Raw genomic sequence first — 19791 nt, 5'->3', positions numbered from 1 at the left:
ATAATTTTTAAACACATCGCCACCTTTCTTGATGATAACTGTTTTTTTTCTTCTGCGCAACATGGTTTCCGTCAAACATACTCCTGCGAAACGCAGCTACTCTCATTCACTGATAAATTGCATTGCATTCTTGACCAGTCATCTTGCGCCGATTGCATCTTTTTAGATTTCGCGAAAGCTTTTGACAAAGTATGCCATCAATTGTTGCTTTATAAATTAAGTCATCTTAATCTTGATCCACATGTCTTTAGATGGATTCAATCTTTCCTCCTCAACCGCTGGCAGTTTGTTTTCACTAATGGCACAACCTCACCGCTTACTAACGTACTATCTGGTGTACCACAAGGATCCGTCCTCGGACCCCTTCTATTCTTAATTTATATTAATGACCTTCCGTCCACCCTATCTTCTGCCACCCACCTTTTTGCTGACGACTGTGTCATTTTACGTGAAATACGTAACCTCAACGACATTAATACTCTCCAGACCGATCTTAATTTAGTCTCTAACTGGTGTAAAACTTGGAAAATGGAATTAAATATTAACAAATGTAAGTTCATGCGTGTTTCTCGCTGCTCTAACACTCCCCCTTCTTATTGTCTTAATGGCATTCCTCTTGATTCCGTGGCATCATATAAATATCTAGGCGTACATATATCACAAAACTTAACATGGAACGCCCATACTGAATACGTTACCAATAACGCTAATCGCATGTTAGGGTATTTGCGTCGCAACTTCTCTGCTGCTCCTTCGTCCTTGAAACTCCTACTCTATAAATCACTAATACGACCTAAACTTGAATACGCATCATCTATATGGGACCCTGGGCATGAAAATCTTATATATTCTCTTGAACTTATACAAAATAACTCCGTTCGCTTCATTTTTTCAAATTACAACCGTACTGCAAGTATCACAGCCATGAAAACTAACCTCTCTCTCCCATCTTTAAAATCTCGTCGGAAAATCAGTCGCCTCACTTTATTCCACAAGGTATATCATCACGTCACGCTACATGACGATTTTATTTCACCACCGGAATACATCTCCCATCGCACTGATCATCAGCACAAGGTTGGCATCCAAAAGTGCAAAACTAAAACTTGTTTTCAGTCATACCTTCCCCAGACATCTGTCGAATGGAACCGCCTCCCTCCCGATATTGCAGCCATTGAGGATAATCAAAGATTTCGTGATGCACTAACAACCTTTGTTTGTTTTGGAGAATGTTGAAATTATGTTCTAACAAAATTCACTGCATTGTATTTATTGTCTTTGTAACCTATATTACCCACTCCCCTCTGTAATGCCTTTGGCCCTGAGGGTATAATAAATAAATAAATAAATAGTCATTAAATTTAGAAAAAAATGAGAAAGCTTCTAGGAACTTTCCAGAGAAAAGACGATTTGGCACTTTTGAACTTCTTTCTTATCTTCGCGTAATGAGGAAGGTACTTGACAAATGTCAGAGAGGAAAGGGTATAATATCCGTGGCGACTTACTCGCCCGCTGCGATTGCAGTGGTCTCGAGTGTTGCGCGCGTGAAACAATGTCGCTCTTAAAAACCCGGGCCCGTATTCACGACGCGTACTTAAGCTAAAAGCGTTCGTGCCAACCAATAGTGATGTAGGAGACATTATCAGCGTAGGCAATCAGCCAATGAAAAGCAACGCTTACGAACGAAAAGCTTTGTGAATTCGGCTCCAGGTGTGTAGGGCGTGCGCTCTGACGTCGTCGAAGCCGCAACATTGTTCTAGAGCCAGCACGGTGGAAAGTTTAATTTAATCTGGATTTGCTTATCTCCAGCAGCACAGAAGAGTCTATTGTGGGACTGCAAGATGGCGTAATGTGACGTAACGCGAATAATTCCTACCGTCGCCGAGAAAGCGATAAGGCAGAGACGTAAGCGTTGGCTGCGATATTCACGGCAACAGCCTGTGCCGCTTGTGCTGTCAAAAGCAACTGACGAGGCGATTTCGTCGTAGGAATGTACAACCGTGACAGAATACAATGCAATGCATGGCAATTGATCTGAGAGGCAAAACAAATCACTTAACCAGGAATCATACCAGCCTCGTCACTTTGTCAGCGGCAGCTCTATAATTCCATGGCATTCTTTTATGCGTGCTCCATTCGATAAACGAGCAATCGCCTTCTCTTCGCGTGAAAGACTGGGGCTTCTAGCTCGAAGCCAACTTCAATTTCCATTTTCAAATACGTGTAAAAAGGAACAAACGCTTTTATGAATCAGATGCTGCACGAATTTGAATGAAATGTGTTGCGTTTGAGAGACAAAATTAAATTATAGCATCTCTATGAAGCACAATATTGATTTAGGATCTCCGATGAAAAAGAAAATTATCTTACTAAGTAAACAATATTAAGCACTAAGTTTACAAATTCGTAACTCAACACCAAGAACAGGTATCGTAGTACTATAAACTGCATCTGTTAGAGCATATCAAGAGGACAAATTTTACATATAAATTTACAGCTTACGCGAAGGCGTTGCAATTTTTCCGCAGGTTTTGCTGGAGCCCTACTAACTAATTAATTGTATACTTCAGAGCGGTGTATGTTTTATTAATTTTGTGCTCTTAAGATCGATTATTAGGTGCAGTTAACGTAACTGTTATATCGTTATTCATTGGCGAGTTGTAAAATTGGTACTTGAATTACCTGAAAATTTGGAATCTTCACGAATTTAAACACAATTGACGGTCTACATGAAATATCTGCTTCCTACGGTCGGCTGATTTTAATAATCTCTTCTCTTAAATGCCGCAAACTTCGTCAAAGTCACTGCAGTGGATACCCCCTCCCGCCCCCCCCCCCCCCCAAAAAAAAAAAACGATTCCTCAATTCCCATGCAATTATATGCAAGCTCCAGAGCTACAAAGCTCCAATCAGAACACACAAACGGAAGAGGTTTGATGAACTTTACACGGGAGAGCTTGGGTTACCTCAATTCGAAAGTTCTGGCAACGATACATGTTCTTCTCCTGCAGGCCGGCCAATGAACGCCGTCATCGTTCGCCAATGTCAATGGCTCCGGCATTGTAATTCTGGACACATTGTCGAGTTGCTTCATGTCACCCAATTCAGCCATAGCCGTACAGAAACGTCCTTTATGCGCTCCAATTATTTCGCACGTTTCCAATACGATTTTTAGGGATAAATTAATGCGGAATTATAGAGAAAACATACGGAGGGCATACTAGAGTGCAAAGAGGAACATTTCATTTTGGGGTGACGTTTCTGAGCCAACCGGGAGGGCCTCGTGAGCCAGCCGGAGCAGACAAGATGGCAAACTCGACAACGTGGTGGAATTTGACAATATTCGGAATGCCATTCGTCGCACCCTGAAGTCTAAGCCACGCGTGGGTCATTCTCGAACCTTGCACGCACATGGTGAAATCTTTCAGCGCGAAGTCGACACGGCTTACGGCGTAAAAAAAAAAAAAGAGAAAAAAAAGAACAGAAATTGCGGGAAGGAACTGCTTTCACTGATGTTCATCATATTCGTCACAGAGCTCGAATATTGCCAGGTTCTATTGACGGCGAAGAGTCAAACCCTGCCATGAGCGTGAGTTAAGAATTCGATTCTTTTGTAGGTGAATGGCACTGTTGAGAAAAAAGCGAGAAATACTCGCAGCATAATGACACTGCGAGCATGGTCTTCGGTCGTCGAGAAGCTGATCTCGGGAAGTCGATCCAGTCCGCGATTCATAGACGCATCGCAGTACATTAGGGAATCATCTCGCGCGCCGGCTTAAACATTCCAGAATGTACAACAGCTTTCGCGTCACATCTGGTTAGACAAGGCTCTATCGCTGCGGAATGTGCGGCTTGTTCACAGTGATTTCATTGTGAACAAGGCTTCGGCGTGCGATCCGAAACATCCATTAGTGTTTCCCCTAAACGTTTTTTATCTATTTCTTGGTCGACCTTGTCATTTTTTTTTATCATGACTCTTCCCTATTAGGCGGGAATTGCGTCAAACCCCGAATTTAGAAATCTTCGTTCAACATTCGACAATTTTCGGATAGAGTATGAGCACCTATTGCGCTCTGCGACATATCGCTAACAGCGACAATCCGGCGAAATGACGGTCGCCGTCAGAAAAGCTTGGCAACGTACGCGTGACAGAATGATGTTACCCGCCGTGGTTGCTCAGTGGCTATAGTGTTGGGCTGCTGAGCACGAGGTCGCGGCATCGAATCCCAGCCACTGCGGCCGCACTTTGATGGGGGCGAAATGCGAAAACACCCGTGCACTTAGGTTTAGGTGCGCGTTAAAGATCCCCAGGTGGTCGAAATTTCCGGAGTCATCCACTACGGCGTGCCTCATAATCAGAAAGTGGTTTTGGCACGTAAAACACCATAATTCTTTTTAAAATGATTTTTTTTTGGCATGCTGAACTATGCCGCGTTCAGAGAATGTGGAATCTCACCTCTCCACGAATCCAGCCATTATAATGTTTGGAGGCGTGCCAATCAGACTGCCCGTGCCGCCGATGTTGGAAGCGTACGCGACTGCCAGCAGCATCAGGTTGCGAACTCGCATCAGCGTGTCCTCAGAGATCCTGGTGTCCCAACAACAACGATAGCTGAAGAAGCCTGCTCAAATGCATGGTACTCCAGAAAGCTCCTTGCCCGCCCCCCAACTGCTAACGACGAAGCTATGCACACCATTTTCTTAAAGTTATTCCGAATAATGCGACAGTTAAATAAAAATTGAAGTCCTGCTTAAGCACTCCAAAATATTTAAGCGTCACTTCTTAAGGAAATGGAGATACTTCACGAGCGATAAAAAAAGTAATAGTCACGAAAGCGAACTGCGCGTGCTTTCCAACAACATCATTGGCTGAGCAGCTGTCTTCGCCACATCTACAGTCTTAGTGCAGTACAGCGCCCTTCCAGAAAAACAGAAAGCACCTTTTTAAGCGCGTAAACGCTTGTTTCAGATCAGCAAGTTGGTAGCGTACAGAGTGACTCAGAAAATGAGTTTAAAATTTCTTAAACATAGGAAAGATGCGATAACTAAGCGATTTTCTTTCAGCACTGTTTTCGTGAAAGAGGCGCACATTTTCAAAATGTTAAAGGATAGTAATGAAACAAGTTGTAGAAGACCAACTTTTGACACAAAAGGTCAGATGACTAATATTAGCGCAAGACTCGAATCCCGTAATCCGAGAAGCTCACAACCAGTGCGAGACCCGCAAAAAAAGTGACGTTGCTAATTTATGCAGCGTTAACGATTTCTTCGTGATGTCGACCATTGAACCGAAATGGTAATGCTGAACTACGCAAATGTCGAGCCCTTAGCGGACACCCACGAGGGACGTGGCTGTTTACGTGTCAGCACCGGGCGGGAATGACACCATCTAGATAGTTGCTCGAAAGGGCCGCTCGCTTCATGCTCGCCCGGCGATGAAGCGGAAACAGTCACATCATTCGTAGGTGGTTTCTCTAACCCCCAGCCAACACAAGCTTGCCACTGAGGCGCAAACCATTCGCGTAGTGCAGTGAAACCAGCACATAGGGGACAAGCAGCCAACTACCAAGGCTAAATAAGTCTTAAAAAGAGTTATAAAACCTCGTAGAAGGAAATCTGCCTGAAACGTGCTGCTGAAAAAGAAAATAAATGGCGCTATACTATGAGGAGAGAAAAATAATTCAACACAGATGATTAATTAAAGTGGTTACTCGGGCTGGTTGGTGAGTGAGGGCGTACAGAGAAACGGTAACAAAGGGGACAGAAAAATGGAGAGAGGACGAGCGCTGACTTCCAAAAGAACTTTATTTTCAAAAACATTGAAAATGCACACAAAGGGTAAAGCGAGGCTCTGATTATCATGAACAAAACGATATAAAAGGAAGGGCGGAAGAGCTAAACGTTAGGAAAGATTAACACCAAAGCAAGTGAAAACATTGCTCAAATAATCGTCACTATCGCCATGCACGCGTGCGGCTCCTCAAGAAACATGAGCTCTTGATCAGAAGAAGCAATTGTTAGCTTACTGACACCATCATTCGGTGAAGACGCGTCATTTGGGCTGCTTCCAGAATGATTCGAGTGTGGTCATCTCTGTGTGTATGCGTAGCATTGCGGTGTTCTCAAAGGCACGGGAACAACCACACATGCTTGTATGAACAGCAAAAAAAAAAAAAAAAAAAAAATAAAGCCGTCTCTGCCATTTCTCTGACGTTGCACGAATTCTTCCCATAACCGATCATTAAGGCATGCGCCTGTCTGTCCCGCGTAACAAGCTCCACAGGACAGAGGGTCTCCTTTTTCTTTTGTCCCTGATGATACCGTTGCGCTGTACACCCTCGCCCGATGTTGCAGATTCCTGGCTACGTCTTTGCCCATGTCCCGCTGACACGCCGTAAAGTTGAAGTTCGCCACTAGAGCCACGTCACGGACACCCCTTTGAGCAAACGTATACGGACCACAGAATGGCACACACACGCGCACAGAAAATAAAATAAATAAAATAAATAAAATAAAATAAATATACTGAATTTATTCGCAATCCAGACGCACAAAACGAAATTGACGAGTACTGTAGAAAATCATGACCGCCAAGTTTGGACTGGAATCGTCCATTTAAGGCAGCATTCATAGGTGGAGACGAAAATCGGCTTTATCACGGAATCACTGGTCCTTATTTCTACCCATCGGAGTACCTTAAGTTGGACTGGAGCAGTGAAATATTCTGAATACTGCATTCGTCTGTAATTCCTTTCAGAGATGTGGATGCAAGTCCTCTTTTTTTTTTGACGTGGGGCGCTGACCCGCATCGTGAGTAATGCATCCGGCGCTTAACAATACTGAATGGTCACTGTTGCATTGTCAATCCTGCTGTCGCAAAAAACAGGACGGCGGTTCTATTCAGGCTGTTCGTGCAGAATCACGCCCTTAATTCTCCTCTGAAAAGGTGCACATTTGAATTGGATAACCAATCACGAGAGTGATGCACAAATTCTTTGTACTCGCGGCGAGTATAGGCACATTTTGCTTAGCATATATATATATATATATATATATATATATATAATTCTGAAAACCGCACACAGAGTCTATCGTGGTATTATGACCACTTCTTGTACAATGAGAAAGGTACTGAGATGCGCAGTGTATTTGGAGCGACAGCGCATGCAAAGCCTCGCCCGTCAAATTTCACCCGCCGCAATAACTTACGCTGTGTACTGTTGAACGCCTAGGATCTTGCTTCGAGCTGCGCATAAAATGAACAAACAACAAACAGTGACATAAAATACAGGATCTACGAGTAAGACGAAGAAAGCAAGCCCTGAGTGAGTTGCGTTAATAGAAACACATGCTTTCGGTTTTCCTTACTAAAGTGACACTAACTAGGTAGATTATTTGAATTATTTTCTAAACTGCCGTACCGCAATATTGACACGTGTACTTATCTTTATCGGGTGACCACGTTTCGCCACCTAACAAATGTAATCGTACAGCGCGGGACGCGCCTGCATGTATCCGAAGTTTCTGGAAAGTTATCGATGCTTCTATCCGCTGTCTGTTGTCGCCGAACCTTGTGTTATCTGATTTCATCGCGTAACTCGAATGTTGTAGAACCTTGTGGAAGGCATGCGGGTCCCAACGGTTAGTCTGGAACATTCGACGACTGTTGTATAAAAGCCGACGCGCTTGACCCGCTGATCAGATTTTCGACGATCGCCGACCGTGTTCGCCGCTATCGTTGTGCTATAAGTGTAGCCTGTTTTGTGGGCACAGGTTCGCCCAATAAAAGTTTTCTCGTTCACAGTATTGCTACTGTGTTCTTCTACGTCACCACCACGTGACAATATAATAAAGCCCCTCTTGCCGCGAGAAGCGGCCTAATAAGCTAGAAAATAGGCGAACGTGAACGACGATTGGCAACACTGTATCCAAGCTTTCGATTTTCAACAATTTCTGCTCTGACCTAGTAATTTCCTTTTCTCCATAAAAGTGGACTACAGAGTATCCCAAAAGGTCCAGTGAGGGAAGTTTTTAAGTTTTAAGAAACTTTACTGATCCACAAGCGGCCAAATACGAGAAGATGCTTTAAATCCGTGATGCTACACTGATGTACCAGGGAAAGAGATCTAGCGCAAGAAAAAAAGAAACAAAAAAGAAGTTGAAGGCTGACTTTTCTTTCATCTTGTAGTAACCTACGAATTACCGCGAAATACATACAGCCTGGCAAGCATCCATGATTAGTTGTAACTGATTTAATGCTTCTCGTTAATCACGTGCAATCTTCCTGCAATCTTATTACGATTGGTGACATTCGCAACGCCCGATTGGACGCAGCAGGCACTTCGGCAGCAGGGTGCAAGGCTTGTCGCTCTATCGCACCGTGTAGCTGAGCTTAATGTCTTTCTACGCCACCCTGCTACGTCACAGGAGGCTTGAACCCCGTGCCGTGCTTCGCAGTGGCGCGTACCGTATTCGGGTCAATTCGTCGAATAGCTCGGGAGCAATTATTTTTTTCAGGTTCACGCGGCCGTCTCGAAATGTTGATACGGGGAACGAGGCTTTCACGACAACTCCCGTCAGTGTTCCTGTATAAATGTGCCGTAAAGTTTGCAACTAACAGGATAATTATTGCGAATAGTTTAATTGCTCAATGTATTGCTAGGGATTTTCTTGAAAATGATGTCCGTCTGCGTATATACTTTTCTGCGGTGAAATGATTCCAGTAACCTTTGCCGGCTTTCTTTAAAAAAAGTGTTCGAAGTAAAAAAAAAAAGAAAGAACAGACTAAAGTTAACTGAAAATTAGCGTCGGCCATGAATATGAGTGTATGCATGCGAATAATATTACGGGCGAATATAATGCTTGCTCTAACACAAAGAACTGCCTGCACGACACCGAGAAGTGTGGTACAAGCAATGATCGAAGGCCATCTAAAAGACAAAAAAAAAGTCTGTGAAAGAAAACGTGCTCCATTTACGAATAGTCTGCGAAACGCAAGTAAAGTATTTCATCACCTCGTGGAGCCCCGGGTCCCTAGCCGCCGTATTAAAAGCCACCTGGAGGTAGCACGAAGTTACAAAGGAAGTCACACATAATAATTCCCTAGAACCAAAACTTAGCGTCAGAGGGGAAAAAAATGCCTTTGTCCAAGGATCAGACCCGTAACCACCACCTTTCCAGGCCGCTGTACCAGATGGTGGGGCGAAAGTAAACCCATGACTTGTAAACAATTTTCTCGGAAATGCATCAGGAGGATCACGTTCGAAGAAGTAAAACGAGCAGGAAAGCGTCTAGAATATGTGACATTCGGCAGGTAACGCTTGGAGGAATACCTTGCCGACTTCCAGATGCTAATTAATGCAAATTTCATGCTGCTTGCCAATATGTTAAGACCTCAATAATACGCGGAGCGGTACTATCCCACCGTTCTCACAATAAAGCCAGGGAGGCTAAACAATCGTCCACAGCTACACCGCACGTCGACAGCCGACGGCGTTACTTAATATTATGACAATTATGACATTCTGATGAATGAAAACCAGAAACGGGATGGGTCATCGCGGGTCAGGTAAGGAGATCGCATTCGACATTTTTAACCAACGTGTTTCTGTGTAAAGGTATAGCAGAGGCTGGTTCGTGCTCGCGTACAGCGTTTGCTCCGCAAAAAAAAAAAAAAAAAAAAAAAAAAAAGAATAAGACGAAGAAAGAAGAAAGAAAGAAAGAAAGAAAGAAAAAAGAAAAAGAAGCGTGCTTACTTTTCCGCGTCGCTACCGATGTGCTCTTCATCAATTCGACGACGGTCAGGACGACGGGGCTCACAATGGAGGTGGCCGCCGTGTTCGGAATCCACATGGACAGGAACATGGTGACGCCCATTAAGCCCAGCAATATCCTGCGCACCAAAGTTGTCGTCGTCGTCATTCGTACTCTAAAACGGCGTATCTCAAGAGTCGCGACCGCCTTTGACAGACAATCCCTAATAAAGGGGTTGCTACGACTCCATATATTCACTGTGCATACAGTTCGCGTATTAACGAGCAAACGTTTTCGTGGGAAAAGATTGTTTCTCGCAAAAAACCGCCGTGTTTCGAGTCATCCGTATTAACAATGGCCAACGGCAGCAACATTTCGCTTTGGCCAAATTGGTAACGAATAATACAATCTTGACAAATCTACAGGGCTGGTAAATGTTTCACTTTTTTCCCCCATCAGCAGCCTTCAAAAAGCACCTAAGCCGACGACGGGTGCACCTGCTGGTTAGCGGATGTTAGCGGAGATTTTGTTATCGCACCGGGCGGGCAGCCAAGGGTGCCGCCTTATTTCGGAGTTACTCGAATAAAAGCTGCGCTGGTTCTCCGCGGTCTGTGTTTGGCGTGCCTTCCGGTGACAGGTAATTGAGAAAGAGAGAGAGTGAACTTTAATGAGCACCAGCAGTTCAGTCGGCTGGGCCTAGGCCTCCCACGATGGGATGTCGAGGTCTTGCCTCTTCGCCGCTTCGTAGGCCTGCTGGGTCGCCCAGAGTTGGTCGCCCAGAGAGATGGGAGCTGCGCAGGGCGGCGTGCCATCTCGACGAGAGGGTCACGGTATTAAGGTCTGGGTATTGATGTTTGCACTCCCATTGCATGTGGGGGAGTGTTGCCGATTCAGTTTTACAGTCCTTGCACGTCTGGCTCGGGTAGATGTCGGGGTATATAGTGTGATAGCGTGTGAGGGAGGGGTATGTATCGATAAATTTTTTTTTTCAGTTTCAGTATCGAAAATTATATTCTTGCGCGCGTTTCGTGTGACACACACTCACTCGTATTCCTAGTGTAAAATTTTGAACGGAGGCTGCTCCGCCTATCCAACTATCTAAAACTAGGCTTTATTTACGTGGTCCAAAGTTCTGTCGCAGTCAGGAGTTCGCTTTAAAGGATGGCCGTGCACGTGGCTATGCACACAACCTGCACATAATCTGTACGTGCCGACAAAGAAACTCCGCAACGTTTTAACCGATATTAAGAAAAAAAAAAAGAAGAAAATACGTAAAACGTAAAGAAAGCTTTCATGGCGTCCTGAACTAAGTATACCTTGTCCACGTGGCATGTACATTTGCGTTGGTCGAAACTAGCAATTTAGGAAGTAAGTTAAGGAGAAGATTTAAGCTCGGGTCCATATCCGATGCCGCCTATTCGAATACGTGTAGAACGCCGAAACGCTTTTCTGAAAGAACCACGGGGCTGACATTTATGAAATTTGTTTGAATTTGAGAAGAAATGTTAAATTCTAGTGACTGCTGGTAGCGGAATTTTCATTTGGGGCCCAAATTTTTTTGAAAGGAGCTTTCAAAAATTGTATATGTTAAAAAAGAGAGGAACCAAGAATTTAAATTCGTAGCTGTACACTAAGGACAGATATCGCAGTTTTGTAAACTGCATCCGTTAGAGATATCCAAAGCGGACAAGTTTGATTTATCAGTTTACATGTTGCGTGAATTTGTTACATTGTTTGAAATAGTTTTGCAAAGTCCTCACATATTAGGGATCATTTTGAGAGCCATATATAATGCATAAATTTCGACCGCTTTAGGTGTATAATTAGATACAATTTACGGAATTGTGATGTCAGTTTTGATTGCTGAGTTAGCGTTCTAAGCTTTATGGTTTCGTTTTCTGAAAATTTGCGATTTTCAACAATGTTTATAAAAATATTCACAACCTAAATCAACAATTCGCGGCCAGCGGCCCCTAGATTTTAATATTTTCTTTTTAAATGCAACAAATCTCATCAAATTTGGTGCAGCGGTTGCCGAGAAAAAACGATTTCTCCTTTCCCATCTATTAGATAGGAGTTCCTGAGCTAAAGTTTGTTAAAAGCAACCTTTTGACGATGCGGGGACGAAAAGAACACATGTGCACGTGCTGTTTGAAGACACGGCGTATCTACTGGTCATGAGACGTGCTGGAAGCGTGCTCTCATCATCGCCCCTGAGAGCAATTTGACCCCGCGATATAACGTAGGTATAGTTACACACTGAAACATCCGCACAAGTTTTAACCTGATAACCTAACCGATAATAATAACGATAACCTGCTTTCAGGCTACGCACACCGCATGCGCCCCTTTATCTCGCATAATTTACCTCCAGCCACACAATCATTTTGCCTTTTGAACAAGGCTTACGTAAATTATTGCATTGCTTCCTTTTAAAATTTGACTGTCATTATCTTCCTTCTTTTTTTTTCTACCATACTTCACTGCATGCCTATACTTCAGTGCCAAAGTCTGTTACACTGTAATACAATAACAATCTAATACACCGTAGACAGTATGTGCAAGGCCCTTCGATATGGCTGCGGTCATCCATCCGTACGATGTAGAGCACCGATGTAGACATCTGCGTTCTTATATCCGTACCCAGCAATGCGTAGTCGCCCTTGGTTTCACTCTCACCTGCTATAGCTAGTGCCGGTCATCTTGAGGGCGTTGAGTGCAATTCGTCTGTCGAGATGCGTCACTTCCAAAGCTGTCGTGAACACCATGGAGCAGAAGATGACCACGCCGATGTTCTGCATTACACGGGACGGAATGGGAGGATACTTTTTTTTAAGGAGGATATCTTTAGAAAACTATATATATATTGTTAAACATGTTAAACATGAAACAACACGACACAGGAGAGGGTAAACGAAGCAGAACACTGACTAGCAACAAAATGCTTTATTTCCAGGATTGCTACGTAAAGGCACGAGGAAGGAACACACACCCACACAAAAAAAGGAATCAACAAGACAGATATTTAATTCTTTCTTTTTTTGTCAACAAGAAGAGGGGCGAAGAGCTGAGTATGCGTCCCCACGCGTGAAAGTCATGAAGGCTTCAACAACGTGGCGAGTGGGCTGTTCACGGTATCCCTAAAAGCGTTTTATTTTTCATTTTTCAAACATAAGTGTGCCGCCGAACCCCTGACATTTAGGTAGCGAGGTGAATGTAGGCACAACGGTAGGAAACGGTATATGTATACAACGGCATAAAATAGAAAGTCATCGCAACCTTCAGGAGCAGGGTTTGCTGTAATCCCCTACGTACATCGCGTGTAACGAAAGTCGCGGCGAAGGCCGGAGTAACGGGAATTTCTAGCGCAGCTAACAAGCTCGGTGGATAATGCGGGAGAAGGAATTGACAAGAAAACAGAAAACAGACTCGATCTAAGAAAGATGCTCGTCGTTTTGCGCGAAAGACCAACCATCGATTGCGATAACAAATTAGCAGACAGCTATACGAAGTAAGGATAGTAGTCTTATCGCCAATATGAACTTGTACACATTCGCTTAGTAAATAAATGAATAAGCATTTTGTCACGCGCGCACGAGCAAACGTGACCACATTTCACTCGATGACCGCGGAAACTACCTGTCGAAGCTCCGGAGTGAGCAAGCGCGGCAGCAGGAGCGAACGAATTGACCTTCGTGCTGCATCTCGCTTCAATGTGAATTCAACGGCGAAAACATAAGAGCACACGCAGCTATCAGTACTCGGCGCATTCCGTCCTTAGCACAGTTCGCTTGCAAAATAGGGCCAGCGCAGTCGCGCACGGCCGTTTCATACACAGCAGCCGCCGGAGTAGAACGCCCTCACCCCTCCCTCTCGAGACGGCGCGCTTCCTGCCCGCTCTCCCGACTTCCGCGCGCTATATCAAGCCGCCATCATTAGACAGTTTTAGCAGAGCGTTTGCTTGCGCTCCGCTCCGCAAGCGTATCACGCGCACCGGTGGCTGCATAGAATGCATTGATTTCGCTTATCAAACATGCGCGTTTCCCAGAGACGCCACTGACGTGCTCTCAGCTTGGCGGTAAAACGATTACGAAAAGAACTACACGCTCCCTGACGCACCACTAAATCAGGTTCCTAGCGGAACGGGGTCAGCGTCCCACGTTCCGCTGCCGCTGCGTGTGCTGTGCGCACGCGCGTCAGTGTTCCCAGTAGCGTTTTGCCTAGCGGCTGCGTGCCAATTGCTGTGATAGGCCGGTCTGAGCGGAGCGGACCGTAAACGCTCTGCTAAAACTCTCTATTGGCTCATCCTCGCACGCTTTCACTCGCACATGCAGCATACGACGCGCGGCGACAATGTTATCGCCTTTGGACTTCATACTCAACATTACAGCGAAGACGATGCCCACGGCGACGGCAGAAATGCGCCTGGTGTGTCCATATATTTACTATCGTAATAAAGGATAAAGAAGGAGCTTGTGCTTACTGCGGTTTTCTCATAGCTCAAATTTCGCCGCAAGATCTTATTTTTCAGAATAGGGTCATTCAAGATAACGCTCAGCATGGTTACTTGCCTGGTTTGGAAAGAAACACGGAGTTTCTTTCGTCAGCACCCCTGGCAGCGCGTGGAGACCGAAATATTGTGGCTGTGACGATATCTTGCCACTACAGGTGTCTTTAGCACAGCGAAGTATGGCTTTCTAGATGAGTTTCCATTATTCTTCCAGTCATTGACACAGCGCCCGGTGAATGACCGGAGGATAGTAGCTGTATCGGCCATAGAAACTTGTAAACGTTCGCTTACTAACTAAATTAACAAGCATGGTGTTACACACGCACAGGCACATCTCACTCGATGACCACGGACACTCGCTGTCAAAGCGCTGGTGTGAGGAAGAGTGGCAGCGGCAGCGAGCGAATATACCTTCGCGCTGGCAGTCGCTTCAACACGAAGTGGCGAGAACGCTGTGCACACAACGCTATCAGCCTTCTGCGCGCCTAGACTCTGTACTCCTCGCAGATTGCTTTCAAGACAGGGCAGCCGCCGCCGGAGTAGCTCTAGGTAACGTTAATGGCAAATGGGTGCGATGCAAGTTAGGGTCGAGAGACACGCTCGCGAGGTCAGTTCTGTATATTTGGATAGGTGCGAGTTGACATAATAGGAAGAATGCTGGGATAGCACTTATCTAATCAGCTATATAAATTAAGTTTAAGCAGTGTTACCAACGTTTGTGACATTTTCTATATCCCCGGAGCTACAGCATCGCTACGGCTAAAAAGAAATTTGGTCAAAAAAAAAGTTTCAGCCAGAATTCGCTGTGTGGGCTGCTAATTGCAAGGAGGAGGCTAGTGCTGGTATCAACGGCTTTAGTATTGTCCATGTGGATATATTTTCAGGCATACGACATTCGTCAAATTGCGAAAGTGTTGGAACAAAATTCGTTTCCGCACTCTGAAAGCAGAGGAGGTGTTTTATGTTAGGTTTTATTCGATATTTTGACCTTGGGATGTATGCAAATGAGAGCTAAGAAAGCATATAAACTCGTATTTCGACATAATTTCAACTTGAGCCCAATAAAAACGCAATTTAAAACGAGTAAAAAGTTTAAGCAACGATATTTTTCTGGACAATGAGCGTAAGTTCTATTTTACAGAAAACAATGCCGCAGTTTGGTTGGTTGCAATAATCTAGAAATCTGGGGAATGCTTTTTATTCGACATTTAGGAATATTTGGTCGCGACGGTGGCAGCAAAGTTGTCATGGGTAGTCGAAACAAAGTGAATCCGTACGTTGAAGTAGTTCTTGGTGGTAGCTTCCACAGTGAGGAGCCCGGTGAGCGGGAACAGCACTACGGGCAGCAGAGCCGTCACAGCAAGCGGCAACGCTTCGGTGGCCCAATACACTGCCATGAGCAGCATACAGTACCCGCACCAGCTGGGCTGCAGTGTGCGCAGTCATCGAATTATATATATATATATATATATATATATATTGTAACGAGGGCTCAGCAATGTTTCAAAAGTTTTCCACAAATCGTCTGTAGTATCCGCATAAACCCAAGAAACGTCGCACTGACTTTTTGTCTGTGGGTGTCGGGAACCTCGCAACAGCTGCTGTCTTTTCGGGATCTGGCCGAACGCCTTCAGCACTGATGACGTGTCCGAGAAACCGAAGTTCATCGAAGCCGAAATGACAATATATATGACAATGACAATATATATATATATATATATATATATATATATATATATATATATATATATATATATATATATATATATATATATATATATATATATATACATGAGAGACAGGCAGACAGACAGACATATCATGCCTTGACCATTGCGTCTAACAGATTAAGACATCAGAGTACGCCGCGAAAGGAACAGGAAATTTAAACGAAAGTCCACGTGACCTTCCCGTATAAGAGACACTTTTCCCGCCAGGACAGACATCACAACCACCGCCTACACGTCACACGCGTACGAAGCGTTGGCGCTTGGTACGCGGGGGATCCTATGAAACGCCTGTCGCACGAAATCACCTCCAAAAATGCTCCGCGAAAAAAAAGCAAATAAAAGTTGCAATTTTGTCCCACAGGCGAAGCACCGATGGCGATAGCAAATTAGTAGATAGCTATACGAAGTAAGGATAGTAGCTTTATCGCCCGCATAAACTCGTAAACATTCGATTACTAGCTAAATTAACAACAATATGTGTAACCGGTTACGTGACACATATTGGCACTTAACAGGTTACGTGATAGCGTAACAGATTACGGGAGCACAAATACACGTGCCAGCTCCCGATTGCGCTTAGCAACTTGGCTGCGCAGTGCAAACCGCGCAAATGCTCTCCGCTCCTGGAAGGCACTACACTCGTCGGCGCATCAACAATAACAATGAAGAGAGAAATATGGGAAGCACTTGCCATAGCAAAAGAAATAGAGAAGTGCCTAAGCACTCCATCTATCGTACTCACCGAACCTGAGGTTGAGTTTGCGACGGTGAACGGATGCAAGTGAACGATGTTTTTCCGGCACACCGCGTCATCACATTTCGTCACCTTGACATATCTTTCTATATCTACACCGCTCCCTCTACCCTCGCACATCACCTTGTATATAAGCGTGTTCTTTAATAGTATTAAACAAATTGGTAGCTTGCGCCAATTACGTCCGTGTATTGTTCCTTATGTTCGTACATTAGTTACGTTAGTGTAACACTAAGCGCAATAGAATGATGAACAAAAATTAATTTTAATTATGGGGCTTTACGTGCCAAAATCACTTTCCGATTATGAGGCATGCCGTAGTGGAGGGCTCCGGAAATTTCGACCACCTGGGGATCTTTAACATGCACCTAAATCTAAGTACACGGGTGTTTTCGCATTTCGCCCCCATCGAAATGCAGCCGCCGTGGCCGGGATTCGATCCCGCGACCTCGTGCTCAGCAGCCTAACACCAAAGCCTCTGAGAAACCGCGGCAGCTGACAGCAAATGTTAGCCAGCATCCACAGCTTACTGCTTTGCAGTTCTTTTTGAATCACATTTGGGAACGTTGTTGACGCGACGCGCGGGCAGCGCCGGGTGCCCCGTAATCTCGCCGCCCTTTTCCAATTTCGTGGAAAACTACGAGTAAAGCGCAAAAAAAAAAAGGAAAAAATATACGCAGGACATATTGCAGCGGAAAATATTGAACTGGATTTTTTAGGAGGAAATAACACCTTTTCCATCTGAAGTCATGTCATTCTTCCGAGTATAGACGAACTTGTTCAATTTTTCTCTTCCACAATTACCTAAGTAATTTAGTAACAAAAGATTACTGTACTTTGGAAGAGCGGCGATCACGGAATAACATAGGTATTATGCTATATATGTCTAGTGACTGTTCCTTGAACAGCTTGGCTAACGTTAACTGCGACGCACTGTATTGTGCCCAAAAATTTAGAAAGCAAGATTCCCTTTCCAGCTACAAAATCGCGTCCTCCAGTCGCGCTCTGGGCGCGTTCCTTCGTTCTGCGATGGGCATCCCCGCCACCCACGCCACAGTAACGCGTCACTACAGTCACGTGTGAAATAAGGTCTACAGGGATCCTCAGCGTGCACGCAAGGGAGCGCGCACCACACCTTGTTGCGGAAGTAGAGTGGAAGCAGCAGCAGCACCACGGGAATGGTGATGATGGAGATCAGCTTCGCGCGCGTCATCTGTTCTCCCCGGTTGTGCAGCAGTGCCCGGCCCATGAATCTGACGGCTTTCACGGCGCCGGCGAGGCGCCGAGCCCTGAACGGGACAGCCGGCAGCGTCTCGGCGCCGCCGGGGGCCGCAGCTTGGCCGCCGGGCTCCGTGAGAGACTTCGCGGCTCGACCCGGAGGCGACTTGCCACTTCGACCGGGAGGCGACTTGACATTTTCCTTCAAGCTAGGGCTGAACACGCCCTGCATTGCGTGTCGGCAAGGTACATTTTTGTTGAATATTTAACGCAAAATATAACTTGAGCCGCATTAATAAGTAACCTTTCTGCAATAGCAAAAGAAAAGGAGAAAGAAAGAGAAAGAAAGAAACGAAAGAAAAGTGAAAGTCGTGGCTACGCCGCCTTGCAGTCCTAGCGCCGGCACCCACGTGACGTCATTCATTCTGAAGGCATCTGATCTGGACTAGTTAAGAGTTAACCAGCAAGGACGCACTACCTTTATTATAAATGACCCAAAGACTGAACTTAGCAAGTTTCCAGAACGTTTACTGCGCCGCAATGTCACGAATGCACGAAAAAAAAAAAAAAAACGAAAGAAAACTTTGGAAATACGTGACATCACATAGCGCTGCTAGGTTGTTGGTGCAAAACACAAGAAACGGTACCTTTGACATTTCCCTTTCTTTTTAAGTAATTAACCTATCACCACCAATATAACTAAAATGGAGTTGGTTCTGAAAGGATACTTTGTCACTCAAAACTTGGTTCAGTGCCTCTGCTTAGTGTGAAATTAAAGCTTGTGCTGGAAACACGCATGCGTCAAAAATTCAGTGCCCTTCCACTTTGTGAAGAAGGATGTCAGCGAAGTTGTGTATGTGCGCCCCTTAATGGCGAATTGCACCTATGCCGCGGGTCGGCCTCGCATTACATTATCTTCAGGATCGGCCCACGTATGGGAGTGCTTAACACGTGCTTGACCTCTACCGCGGGTCGGCCCGGCATTGCACTATCTTCGGGACCGGCCTAAGTATAGGGAGTACTTAATGCCTGTTACGTAAGCCGCGGAGCAGCCCGGCATTGCACAAACTTCGGGATCGGCCTACGTATGGGGAGTGCGTAACGCCTGCTTGACCTCCGCAGCGGGTCGGCCAGGCGCTGCACTATCTTCAGGATCGGCCCACGTAATGAGGTTTTATTTTACTAGGGGTGCGTCAACCACGGCACGTACTCAACGGCACGAACGCAGCTGGCGTCTGACGCGGATGCCAGAGGAGAAGGCGCGAGTTTTCTGTCGGCACACGGACACGATCTTGGGGGAACTAGCCATTAACAGGTTCGCTGCAAAACACCAGAAAGATCTCTGCTCGAACTGCTGTAACTTGCTAAACAAAAGGTGTTGCTGAGTTAGTGTAAATTTGTTTGATGCGTTTTAAGTACCGGTCATACCATGGATCGAAACATTTTTACGCACGTGTGTTATGGTACAATGTACGTATCCAGCGTACCACTGGTACCAACAACTGCTTGCTTGCAACAGGTTCCCGGTATAGATTCCAACACGGGTCCGACAGATTCTCTTTCATGGACCATAGTCAATTTCCTGGCAGCTTCAGCTAATCGTACAACCCGCTTTATTCGGAACTTAGTTCCGGAAGAGGAATTTAAAATACTGCTTTAGAATGCTTTGAGACGAATGGGAAGTATTAGATTAGAATTCAAAATTGATTATTTGCGCACATTTATAGTTATAATCTTTCGAGAAACAATCTTCGCACCTCTATCCTCAAATCAATGCCGAAAAAACAGTATGCGTTGGTCTGCTATCGCAAACACCAGAAACCAAC

The 19791-nt window shown here is 45.1% G+C and overlaps 1 protein-coding gene across 2 annotated transcripts in view; it reads right to left on the bottom strand.

The window, feature by feature from the left end:
* The window catches only part of LOC126542983 (Na(+)/citrate cotransporter-like), a 39815-nt gene that overhangs the window by 18901 nt on the left and 1123 nt on the right, over positions 1-19791 (bottom strand). For both annotated transcript variants that reach the window (XM_050190126.3, XM_055061242.2), the window contains exons 2-7: positions 17883-18191; positions 15541-15690; positions 12433-12548; positions 9756-9892; positions 7210-7246; positions 4457-4588 (exon numbers count right to left, since the gene is read on the bottom strand). In XM_050190126.3, the coding sequence (XP_050046083.2) occupies positions 4457-4588; positions 7210-7246; positions 9756-9892; positions 12433-12548; positions 15541-15690; positions 17883-18191 (881 nt within the window). The remainder of the gene's footprint in view (positions 1-4456; positions 4589-7209; positions 7247-9755; positions 9893-12432; positions 12549-15540; positions 15691-17882; positions 18192-19791) is intronic.

Source organism: Dermacentor andersoni, chromosome 3 (genome assembly GCF_023375885.2).
Source record: "Dermacentor andersoni chromosome 3, qqDerAnde1_hic_scaffold, whole genome shotgun sequence".
Taxonomy (NCBI): domain Eukaryota; kingdom Metazoa; phylum Arthropoda; class Arachnida; order Ixodida; family Ixodidae; genus Dermacentor; species Dermacentor andersoni.
Note: the sequence above shows the minus strand (reverse complement) of the source record. Positions and strands in the feature narration are given on the sequence as shown.